General features: G+C 46.7%; 1 protein-coding gene across 2 annotated transcripts in view; it reads right to left on the bottom strand.

The window, feature by feature from the left end:
* The window catches only part of STX1B (syntaxin 1B), a 71,102-nt gene extending 59,875 nt beyond the window's left edge, over positions 1 to 11,227 (bottom strand). For both annotated transcript variants that reach the window (XM_039330489.1, XM_039330488.1), the window contains exon 1: positions 10,904 to 11,227. In XM_039330489.1, the coding sequence (XP_039186423.1) occupies positions 10,904 to 10,933 (30 nt within the window). In that variant the 5' untranslated portion in view covers positions 10,934 to 11,227. The remainder of the gene's footprint in view (positions 1 to 10,903) is intronic.
* Positions 11,228 to 12,853: the final 1,626 nt, after the last annotated feature.

Genomic DNA, 12,853 nt, shown 5'->3' with positions numbered 1-12,853 from the left:
ATCAAGCAGTCTGCCCTTATCTGAGGGCCAGAATCAAGTTTGAAGGAATTGTTGGCATGGAGAAAAAAGACAGAGGGCTAGAGAGACCAGAAAGCTAGAAACTTCATTTGCCAAATGAAAAAGAAAAAAAAAATTCGAAGATTCTCCAGCGTATTGTAGCAAAACCAGAGACGGCTGGGGCATCTACACAACTGAACACAACCTCTAACATGGCACACGTTATTCATTTTTAGTATGCATTTGTTAGTCTTTCAGGGATCACTAAGCTTTTATTGCTTTCCCAAGAGCAGGAATTCAGGGGAAGTTCAGACAGTCAGAGAAATAGGGAAAGATGATGGTGAATCACATATTTTCTCTTTCTTTCTTTTTTTAAAAAAAGCTTCCAGATAATGCTGGAAGCTCCAGTTAAAATTATACCTGCTCCTGGAAAAGCCTGACTGCTTCATATTTAAGCAGATTTCATGACACTCTGAGGGGGTTGGTGAACCCAGACTTTGAAATGTATTTACAAATACAGTGAGTTTATTAACAGAGGAGATAACTCTTTACAGAAAAGAAAAATCCGTGTTCATGAGCAAAGGTTGGCTTGTCTAGGTACAACTAACACTGTTGCATGCATTTAGGTAGAGTGAAAGAAAGAAAATACGGCTATAAATAACCATAAGCACGAGACTGCTACTTCTCCCTCAAATAACTTTCTTCTTGCCCTTATTTGGATTGCATTCTTGCTTATAGTCTTTGTTTTTTCTGCTAGGTCACGTGACACTGGGGCATAGCTTTCGGCATTTGCAAAAAATATGCAGGCGTTTGTGAAGGGAAGACACGGAGGACTGAGACACGTGTCAAACCTTAAGGCAGCTTTCTTAGATACCCTGAGACTGAGGTTCTCAGGATTCGCAACCAGGACGGCCAACGGCTACGTGGATGGAAGATTAGATTGTGTTAAGTTGAGGCAGTCTGCTTTAAGGACAAAGGACTGGAAGCCGAGAGTTTTCCAAAATAAGGAATTTTGGAATTGGGCATATTACCAAGGATGACAGCAAAGTCACGGTGACAACGTGACATTGGCCCACAGAAGCTGCCTCAGATCAGTGACACAGAGACCAAGACTTCTTAGCAGATTCATATGCAATAAATAGCCACGCATGGCTTTTGGTCAAAGAATTCTGCTGGGGAGTTGTGGGGGAGGGCAATTTTCTTTGCTTGGTTTACAGTTAGACAAAGGCCTGGTGGCAATGCTCCTCGAGAAGGACCCGCCGATTTCTCAAGCAGGGATGGCCAGATGGCAAGCTGCAGGCCACATCCTCTGCTCTCCAATCACCCTGGTAACTCTCCCAGATTTTGAGCAAAGAATGATCAAACATTTGTGCACTATTGCACAAAAGGCACATGATGCAGCAGCAGCAGCAATCTTGCTGAAGCCAGTGACTCAAAATCGGATCAACACCTAGATGAGGGGTAGGCAACCGTGGCTCTTTTATGACTCGTGGACTTCAACTCCCTGAATTCCTGAGCCAGCATGGCTCAGCTTGGAAACCTCACCCTTTCCCCTCAGCATGGCTGGCTCAGGAATTCTGGGAGTTGAAGCCCACGAGTCATAAAAGAGCCAAGGTTGCCTACCCCTGAAAAAGGTCTGCGGATGCAGCCTAACTTTCATCCTGGGCAACAGGTGAGCTATAAAGGCTAGGAATTTATGAAGCTGCATTTAACAGAGTCTGGGTTATACCACTGAACTGCCCCCACCCCAGCTGTTTCCCCCCCCAAAAAAAGAGCAGCGGTTTTTCAGAATCTCAAGCAAGCGACTCTTTCCCTTTTAACTAGCTAAATTCTGAAAATGCAAGTCTTGAGCCTGACCCTGGTCTGTATCAAAAGGCATCAACTGCTTTTTTTTTTTTTTTACACAACTAAAATAACTGTGCACTTCAGAAAAGCTCTGAAGAATTCCCACAAACTACACTGAGTTTTGTGTATCCTTGCCTTGCCCCGCCTTGCACCAATTCTGGCTTAAATAAACATCTGGTGATAACAAAAGCTGGAGGGAACTGTTAAAATCAGATGTCAATCATGTCAGAAATGAGACCCACAGCGCAGAACCTCATTTTTGTTAGTCCTCGACTTACAACATGTCGTTTAGTCCCAAGATAGCGTGATCCCCTTTTGCCGACCTTCCAATGAGCAAAATCTATGGGGAAGCCAGTTTCGCTTAACAACTGGGTTACTGACTTAACAACTGCAGTGATTCACTTAACAACTGTGGCAAGAAAAGTCATCAAACGGGGCAAAACTCACTTAACAAATGTCTCACTTAAAAACAGAAAATTTTGGACTCAACTGTGGTCATTAAGTCGAGGACCTTTCCTACAGGATGAACTCTTCCTGTGTTTTTTCTTTTCTTTTTACTAACTACATTGCCTCTCTCCAATTCTTATTTTACATTTCTCACACTACCCTTCCATCATCTTGGTTTCTATCTAGTGTTCCACCATTGGTTGACAAGAAAACCCATAGACCAAAGTCAGCTTCTTACATTTTCCGAGACAGACCACTAAGATTAGAAACTTCACTCCATTTTAACTGAAAACTGTTTTAAAAATCACACCTGATCCTTAAAGTGGCTTCTCAGAACAAGCTAACATCTCAGAATCTCATAACAATAGTTATGTTAATCACATTTTGGGTGGTGGGGGTGATAAATACAAATGTTTTCAGGCTTCCACCCATGATTATGCAGTAAAAAAGAAAAAGAAAGGTAAGTAGGAGAGCTCAAATCTCACATAGGTTGATCTTCCTAAAGTTGAATTATAATCTATGATGTGACAAACAAACAGCCCAGGATTTGTTGGCTTAATTTCAGGACAGCCATTGGGTTGGCAGTCACCTAGGGGGAATAAAAATTCCATTTGAGTGACACATACAAGTAGTCCTTGACTTACAACAGTTCATTTAGTGACCATTCAAAGTTACAACGGCACTGAAAAAAGTGACTTATGACCATTTTTCACATTTACAACCTTTGTAACATCCCCACGATCATGTGATCAAACTTCAGACACTTGGCAACTGACTCATACTTATGGCCATTGCTGTGCCTAAGGTCATGTGATCACCATTTACAACCTTCTGACAAGCAGAAACCAGATTCACAACAGCCATGTTGCTAACTTATCAACTGCAGTGATTCACTTAACAACTGTGGCAAGAAACGCCATAAAACGGGGCAAATATCACTTAATAAATGTCTCACTTAACAATAAATAAATTTTGGGCTCAGTTGCAATCGTAAGTAGAGGACTGCCTGTATTCATTTTATAAACAAGAGCACTTGGGATCTCAGGCTAGGAGTATCCCTCAAACTGCTGATAAATTGTATTTTGATGGGGATCTAGAAGGGGACATTCCCTGCGGTGGTAATGCTTTTTGTGAAGTGGATGGCATAGCTCTGATGGATGAAGAGAACCAAACAAGATTTAATTGAGGAGAGGGCTTCTGAGGCCTACAAACTGAGGAGATATGCTGAGGAAGTTTCTCTGCTTTTCTACTCAATGTCTTTCAGTCTAGACCAGAGGTAGGCAACCTTGGCTCTTTTACGACTCGTGGACTTCAACTCCCAGAATTCCTGAGCCAGCCATGCTGAGGGGAAAGGGAGAGGTTTCCCAGCTGAGCCATGCTGGCTCAGGAATTCTGGGAGTTGAAGTCCACGAGTCATAAAAGAGCCAAGGTTGCCTACCCCTGGCCTAGACCAGCGATTCTAAATCTTCGTGTGACGGCGACCCCGTCACGGCACGCATGCGCGGCACCCCCCATGCGCGGTGCGCATGCGCGGTGCCGCCCCCTGAGGGGGAAAATGGCGGATCGCGTTGTTTCGCGACCCCCATAAAATGGTCGATCGACCCCAAATGGGTTCGCGACCCATAGGTTGAGAACCGCTGGCCTAGACTCTTTGTCCCTGAAGAACTAGGAAGATGTTCCACAATAAGGAAACAGGAAACTCTGTAACATTATCTGTGGGGGGGGGGGTTGGTACAATCTCCCTCTTTGTACCAATAAAAAGATTCTTGATGCAAGAATCTTTGCTCAGACATTTTGATTTGCTTTCCCTACCCAGCGAGAAAAATAGGTAGCCACAACAGGTAGCCCTTCATCTCCTATCTTCATACAGCCCATCCTGTGGCCACAGTTAGAGAAATTCTTCCATCAGGCATATCCCTAGGACACCCTGAATTACCTTTTAAAGCAGCTGGGTCTTCGTTATATCCCCTCTTCAAAGGAACTCTGAATTTTGCCCAGCATGCCATTGTTACCTTAGAAAAACCCGTTTTACTAATTGGATTTCAATTTGTCTTAAAGATGGATTTTTTTTTTTTTGCAGTACAATCTTAGTGTGTTTATTGAGATCTGAGTTAACAAGGCTTGCTTTGAAAGGGTGCAATAATAGGATTTGATGTCAGGTAAGCTTGCATCCAGATATAACTATATTGTCCCCCCCCCCAGGTGTATATTTTTAAACATGGCACACAGTATGAACATGTTTCCTCCTAAAATATGCATTTTTTTATTCTTTTATGAAAAAGGAATTGGACCATTGGAGAACTATGCTATTTGACTGATCCCAACCTGCAATTGAGATTCTTGCTCCTAAAAATGCAGTCTGAACAAAATTATCCAGCTCCTCTACTCTCAAGGAATGACAGATGATGGGCTTATTTTGAATTACTACATTTCAGATCTAAGTTACAGACGTTTCATTAAAATATCTGTCTGTGCTTGGGGTGATGGATGAGCCTCAAGAATGAGGCAGACAAAGAGTGTGTCTCGTTATTTCCCCATCTTAATGGTGTGTTACCATATTTTATATAGTAGCAATCACTGCTTCAGAGACACCCATGGTCCATATAACAATTGATCTGTTATAGTTAAAAATTAAATACTTACTTTACCCAGAACAAAACTCTTGGTCAACTAGAGAGATGCCTGCAATTTTTAACTCTTCCTTCTTTTGGGTACCATTATCTTTTATTCCATGGCTTTTCAACCTTTTCACCCATTGTACCACTTTTAGGATATGGCAACATCTGAGTGCCACCAGTCGCCTAGCAAGGTGTCAAAAACTTGATGACCAAAAAAAAAAAAAAAAAAGTGATAAAGTACAGGTAGTCCTCGACTTACAACAGTTCGCTTAGTGACTGTTCGAAGTTACAATGGCACTGAAAAAAGTGCCCCCCAAGCCACAGCCGAGCAAGACAGTGCCCAGCGGCGCTCTTCCTCCTGTCCGAGGTTTTCATTGTTCTGAGCATTTCTGTTGAGGATTGGCAGCGGAGGTGGGGTGGGGGGTGTTTGGTTTTTATTACCCCCGTCTACTGGGTGGTTGCAGCAGGTTTTGGTCACTTCACGTGACCCTGGGACACTGTGACCATCATAAATATGAATCAGTTGCCAAGCATCTGAATGTAAATCACAAGACTCTGGAGATGCTGCAACATTCCAGCTGATCGGCGCTTCTTCTGGGCTCAGCAAAAGTGTCAGAATCAGTGCTGCTTTCCAGCTGATTGGTGCTTCTTCAGGGCTCAGCAGAAGCACCAGGATCAGTGCAGAGCCTGGCGCTGATCCTGGCGTTTCTACTGAGTCCTGACAGCCCTAAAGAAGCACGCGACACTGATCCTGGCACTTCCGCTGAGCCCTGACAGCCTTGCAGCTCCAGCCATCTCTCGCTCAGGCTTGTGCGGTGCTGCCTCCCCTCCCCTGCTACCACTTTTCTAGGATGGTCGTGCACCACCTGCCAGGTGCCAATGTACCACAGGTGGTACCCGTACCACTGGTTGAAAAGCCCTGTTTTATTCCATACCAATCTCTTCTCGCTTTCTCCGTCATACTCAGGGCTCTTTCAAGCTACTTATTCTAAAGGTCTGGATGGAGTACACCAGAACAGATAGGAGGGCCCTTCACCAGCTGCAGTTGGTGGCCCACTAAGCCAGATGCCATTTGTACCACAGCGCATCCAAACTATATCACTGTATCAATAGGGTTGCTTTAAAAAAAAAAAGATTACCATCATATTAGTGGCTGGAGCTGGCCAGCTGGAGTCAACACTGCCCCTATCTAAATCAGTGCTGGCTATCTCTTTGCCCCTAAGCTCAATTCTCACCAATAGATCTGTTCCTTAAGACCTCAAACGGCTTCTTCTCTTTGTGTCCAGGAAGATACTTCCTTTAACCTCAAAGATTTTGCCCTGAGCCTTCTTGTCAGATGAGATTTGAAAGGTGCTGGGAACACAGCCTTGCTGGCAGTGCCATCAACTTTGTAGCCTCCTGAACAATCTCACAGGAGCCTCTGACAATTGCAAGGCAAAAGTCCACCCTATTTATGGTTGCTGTGATTGAGGAGAATGGTATGCATCAAAAAATGACAATAAAACTCCACAGACAGCCATTTACAAAGGGAAGAAAAACACACGCATCACACATGTCATCTGGCTTCAACTCCACCTTCACCCATCTTTCTTCTCCATCACTTAAGCCAGTGGTTCTCAACCTGTGGGTCAGGACCCCATTTGGGGTCGAACGACCATTTCATGGGGGTCGCCAAACAACGCAGTCCGCCATTTTCTTTTCCCCTTTTCCTTAGCTGTGCTACTCCCGTTTATTCTATTGGCTTTTGAAAGCCAATAAAATAGACTCTCTTGAATAAGTCTAATTCTATTGGCTTTCAAAAGCCAATAGGAATTGTCCAGGCTGTCTCTGCCCTGCTGAGCCCGCCAAAAGTCCCATTCTGCAAACAGTGCTGCACCAGTTGAGTAGTCCTCGACTTACGACCGGTTGAGTAGTCCTCGACTTACGACCGGTTGGAGGTCGCGGCATTAAAAAGGTTGAGAACCACTGACGTAAGCCCATCCAGTCAGGCCCCAGTTGGTTTCCTTCCTCCACACTGTCTTCTCTGAGCCTTTTGCCACATCAGACACCAACATCCCACCTTCAAGTCCTTCCTGAAGACTCTCAGAAAAAAAGATCTCATTTCACTCTCCACCTGCCACCTGATTCTCCCTCACACCTGGGCCTTGCTCCTCACATTTCAGGTTCCAAAGGCGGCTGTCCCAGGTGTGCTCATTCAAGGTGATACACCTTGGGGACAAAGGTCTCATGAACATTGCTGGACCTTAATAAATAAAACAGTGGCAGAGAAAGTCACTTCTGGGGTTGCCGGAGGGTGGGAAGGGAGAGTAGGGTCAGGAAGACGTGTCTGGTCCACTGCAAGTACACCTATGAAAATAAACCTGCGGCTGCCCCATTATGTGGGTTTACTTTTTCTAAGGGACGTACCAGAGCTCAAAGCTGAGAGACTTTCAGAAGCATTTAAGAGCCCCTGCCCTGCTACTTTCTGATGAAGCAACAGAAGAGACAAAATAAAAAAATAACACAAAAGCCAAGTTGGATTTTACAGGCTGGGGTCCTTTCAGGGCAGTGGTTCTCAACCTTTTTAATGCCGCGACCCCCAACCGGTCGTAAGTCGAGGACTAAACCGGTCGTAAGTCGAGGACTAAACTGGTCATTAAGTCAAGGATTTTCCCTGCCCAGGAGCGCCGCGCATGCGTGGTGCCGCCCCCTGCGCCGGCTGAGACGTAGCTGGCAAGTGGCAGAGATGGAGCAGGCCGACCAGCGGCTGGGCCACCAGCTGACCCAGCCCAAGGGAGGTAAGGCACCCACTGGAAAAGGGGGAAAAAATGGCGGACAGCCTTGCTTGGCGACCCCCGTGAAATGGTCGATCGACCCCAAATGGGGTCCCGACCCATAGGTTGAGAACCGCTGTTTTAGGGAAAGGAGAACTAATTTCTTCTGTTTGGAACATTATCATCCTGTGGGAGTCTGAAAGAGCGGGGGGAGGGGGGACAAGGAAGCCTGCAAGCCCCTCTTTGGTGTCTCAAATATTCAGACTTTTACAAACTCAAACTCTCTGGCTGGTTGGGGGGGGATATGGATCTTTCCCCCCCCCCACTTCCAATGCCCTGTGCCCTACCACCACAAGATCTGGGGAGATTGTATCCTCTTGTTTGCCAACACACACACTTTGAGCAACCTCTCTCCCACTCCCCATGTCTCCTGTCTCTTGTGTATTTTGGCATGCTTTCTCTCCCACTGCATTTGACTGCCAACACTATTAACACAAAGTGTTGTAAGTGTGGGGGGGAGACAGAGAGAGAGAGAGAGAGAGAGAGAGAGAGAGAGAGAGAGAGAGAGAGACATACTCATGCACATAAGCCTTTGGCTCCTGCAGCAAAACCCATCTCCTCCATCATCACCTCCCCACTGCACAACGCACAATGCACCAACGATAAAGCAAATCTCCCCATTTCTTCTCACCCAGCTAGGCGGGAACGCTGGGATTCCTCACTGGCTGACTAAGGCAGAGAGGTGCATTTGAGGGACGGGGGAAGGAAGAGCAGCTTTTCTCTTCTTTTTCTAGCTACTCACAGCCGATGTGAAGTGGGGCATGCCCCCCATCGCCCCACAGAAGAGCACCCCCCCCAAAAAGAGATCCCCAGAACTGAGCTTTGACACGCGCATCAACATTTTTGTAACCCAACCAGAATAAAAAAAGCGGGAGGGAGGAGCCCTACCTAGATACTGTATGTGTGTATGTGTGTCTCCACTCTCCACGCACACATACACACATTAGTCACCAGGATTCTTTTATTGTTGCAGCATCTGCCCTGAATTCTCTCTTCTCTTCTTCCCTCCCCCCCCATTGTTTAAACAAGACACAAGAAATGGGGGTGGAAAAGTGTGCTTTCTCTTGTTGCCTCTGCAGAAGACAAAAGCATGTGGCATGGTGATTACTCTTTCGGTGTGTCTGTCTGCCTGTGCGTAGGGATGTGTGAGCCTCCCTCTCTTTCACTCAAGAGATTAGCACAAATTTAGAGGGGGGGAGGGAAAAAGTACAAGGGGGGGGGAAGTGAAGGAAAGATTTTTACCCACATGTGTGGGTAAGGGGGAAAAAAACACCGTGTCACAGGAGTTGCAGCTGAATTGTTTCGCAATTCAGTCTCTCTCTCTCTCTCTCTCTCTCTCTCTCTCTCTCTCTCTCTCTCTCCCTCTCACTTTTTCAAACCTTAAATCAATGGGACCGGCAGACTCAGTCTGCAAAAATCTCCCTTAATCTCCAAAGACAAAACAAAATAATGCTTAAACTGTTTGAAAGAGGCTTTACCTTCCAAATTACCTTTTTTTTGGGAGGGGGGGGGGAAATAGCTAGATTTTTAAAAGCAAAGAGGCGCTAATGAACGCATGGAGGGGGAAAATGTATGCAATCCTAATTTCCTGCAAGCAGACCTTCTGCAGAGAGTTAAAAACATACATTCTCTGTTGGCACCCATTCCCCCAGACCAAAAAAAAAGGCACATATTCCATCAGTGCACAAAAGAAAAAGAAGAAAAAAAAAAAACCCAGAGACAGTTAAACTGATCTTAAAAGAGATCCGGAATACATCACTACCCAAAATATCTCAATTTGCGGTGCAGCAGATTGAGAGTTTCTTTTGATGTTGGGGGGGGGGGAGTGAGCAAATGAAAGGAAGGGTTCTGCTGTTTTTCCAGATCTCTAACCAGTGGGAGATCGAAGGATCTTCCCCGTCACCCCACTCTGCCTGCCTCGATCATAAGGTAGCCTTTCATTTTTCTTTCCTTCCCTCCCCCAACCCCCAGGTTGTGTTACTTTACAACCCAGACTGCAATGTCTTGGAGGAATTACTCTATATCTGCTCAGTTTGCTGCTGAAGGCAGAAAAGAGCTAGCTACCTCCTGCCTTAGATGCAAGCCGCAATCCCCTCACAGCCAACCTGAAAAATCGGTGGATGGGTGGTGGGAGGAAGCAGGCTAAGGCGGCAGCGGGGGGGGGGGGGATGTTCATGTAGACGAGGTTTGTCTCATAAACTGAAGGTAGGGCTGTCCTTCCCGAGGTATCACCGAGCCTTCAAACCACGCTAATCAGAAAAAAAAATGGCCAGGAGGGAGAACAGACCAGGATGGAGAACAGACCAGGATGGAGAACAGCCCCTTCTCAAGACTCTCTTTCAAAAACCTCACCTATCACTGCCAATTGGCTTCAACCTTCAGCCTGGGGAAGGGGGGCGAGGGGGGGGAGGAGCAGAGGATGTCTCAGTCTTCTCCCCAGCAAGACTATAGAGGGGGGGTGGGAGGGAAGAGAGAGAAAGTTATTTTCCTCCCCATACTTCCTGCGGGGGGGGAGGGGAAAGGGTTGTTCATTTCTCTTCCGCACCCCTCCTCTTGGGGAGATGGAATGACCTATAAAAATTAGCTGTAGACCCTTTGCGCTTCGCGCCCCCCCCCCAAAAAAGACATTTGTTGGCTGGGAAGCGGCAGGGGTTTTTTTTGTTTTTTTTCCAAAGGAGCTACTTCGCCATCCAGAGTCTGCCTGACTTCTGAGAAAGAAATCAAATCGGCAGCAGAGGCAGGCGGAGATGTTTCTGGAGGATATACAAAGGATCCGCGTTCTTCTTCCCGCCCGGAGACCTCCTCCCTGCAGAGATGCCACCCGCCACCTTCCCTTGGCTACCTCCAAGATGATCCCTGGTTCCCAAGCCCTGCCTTCCCCTCCCCCCCCCTCTGCTGGACGCCAGGCAGACTTCTGCCTCTGCTGAACTCCCCCGGAGGAGCATTAAATTCCCCCCCCCTTGCCGTCACACTAGAGGCGCCGAGTGGCCCCTTCTCCCCCCCCCAAAAAAAACCACCCTCAACTATTAGGGAAGGTTCAATCGGAGGATTCCTGTCGGGCATTTGGGGATGAGACAGATCTTGGAAGCTGTTACTAGCACCCCCCATTTCCATCTTGGTACGGGGAGGGGGGGAGATAGGAGCCAGAGGTAAGGGGGGAGTGGAAATGGAATTGCATCTTACACTTCTCAACTCCTGAGTGCGGTCCTTCATTTCGATTCCTGTGGGTCGTCGGTGGGCTCTTCTCCCCCAGGCTCCCTGTGGCACGGCAAACGGACGCGGCGGTGGGGAAGGGCCCCTCTGAGGCGGAGGGGGGAGAAGGCGGCGGGGAGGGAGCGGGAGGGGGTTGCGGGGACTTGCAGGGATGGATCCACGGAGCTTCCCGGCTCAGCCAAGCTGGGAAGGCAACGAGGCTCTAAGGATGAAGAAAGGTTGATGCTGATGCAGCAAGGCAGGGTGGGAGAATGCAGGAAAGAGGGAGAGAGAGAGAGAGAGAGGGAGAGAGAAAGGCAGGCAGGGAGGGAGGGGGAGCCGAGCCGAGAGGCTGAGCATGCTCCCTCCCACTCAAGGGGCCATGGGAGTTGTAGTCTGTCACAGAAGTGAGGGAGGGGGGGGGGGAAGCATCGTAAGCTGGGTTTGCTTTGCTTTCCCACAAATTTCAAGAATCACCTCACCCGGGCAGGAGGAGCCAGTACTTGTTTTGGAGAAGATTTCTGAATGGTTTCTCCCAAGATGACACCGTGCCCGTTAATTTCCAAGTTGCAGAACCAATTTGGGTGAGGAAACCCTTTGAGTCCCACAGAGCAGCAATGGGGAAGTAATTAACTGATGCCTGTAAATATCAGTGGGGGAGGGAGGGAAGAAGCAATATTGGTTGTTGTTGTTAATTGTGAAGTCGTGTCCGACCCATCGCAACCCCATGGACAACGTTCCTCCAGGTCTTCCTGTCCTCTATCATCTTCTGGAGTTCATTTAAGCTCACGCCTACTGCTTCCGTGACTCCATCCAGCCACCTCATTCTCTGTCATCCCCTTCTTCTATTGCCCTCAATCTTTCCCAGCATTAGGCCCTTCCCCAGTGAGTCCTTCCTTCTCATTAGGTGGCCAAAGTATTTGAGTTTCAACTTCAGGATCCGGCCTTCTAAAGAGCAGTCGGGGTTGATCTCCTCTGGGACTGCAATACTGGTTACTCCCACTTTATCCACTTCCAAAAGGTACAGTGAACTGGTGGCAACCAGTGCAAATCTGAAACCCAAGAAAGTTGTAATTAAAAGTACTGTATTCGGTTCCAAGTGTTATGGCAGCTTTGAAAATGCACCTGCAAGCTTCTAGTCCACAAAAAAAATACATTTAAAACTGGTAGAAAAGGAACGAAGTTTTCTCCTGTTCTTCCACAAAATGGCTGACTCTGATGCATACAATTCCTTACTGTTTTGGACAAAACTTTTGGGGAAAGAACGATTTTACAGGATGAGTTCTAACCCAGAAAAGAGCAACAAAGTACAGAAAAGAGCAACAAAGATGATTAGGGGACTGGAGGCTAAAACATATGAAGAACGATTGCAGGAATTGGGTATATCCACTTTAATGAAAAGAAGGACCAGGGGTGTCACGATAGCAGTGTTCCAATATTTAAGGGGCTGCCACAAAGAAGAGGGAGTCAACCTATTCTCCAAAGCATCTGAAAGCAGGACAAGAAGCATTGGATGAAAACTAATCAGGGAAAGAACCAACCTAGAACTAAGGAGAAATTTCCTGACAGAATAATTAATCAGTGGAACGACTTGCCTCCAGAAATTGTGGGTGCTCCAACACTGGACGTTTTAACAAGAGATTGGATGACCATTTGTCTGAAATGGTACAGGGTCTCTTGCTTGAGCAGGGGGTTGGAGTAGAAGACCTCTAAGGTCCCTTCCAACTCTGTCATTCTATTATTCTATTATACTACACATCACACCTCAAGCTTACTTGCACCTCCTTTCAACTACAAGGAAAAAGTAGCTACTTGGTGCTCCTAAAGCTAATGTGGTTATAAGGAATTAATCATGAATATTTTCTTACTCTTATGTTTTAGTAGGCCAGTTAGAGCCATTTCTGCATCGAAATAGTTTAGCCACAGGTTAAGTCATGGTAG

Source organism: Crotalus tigris, unplaced genomic scaffold (assembly GCF_016545835.1).
Source record: "Crotalus tigris isolate CLP2741 ecotype Arizona unplaced genomic scaffold, ASM1654583v1 scf7180000024427.8105951120:4207309, whole genome shotgun sequence".
NCBI classification, from domain to species: domain Eukaryota; kingdom Metazoa; phylum Chordata; class Lepidosauria; order Squamata; family Viperidae; genus Crotalus; species Crotalus tigris.
Note: the sequence above shows the minus strand (reverse complement) of the source record. Positions and strands in the feature narration are given on the sequence as shown.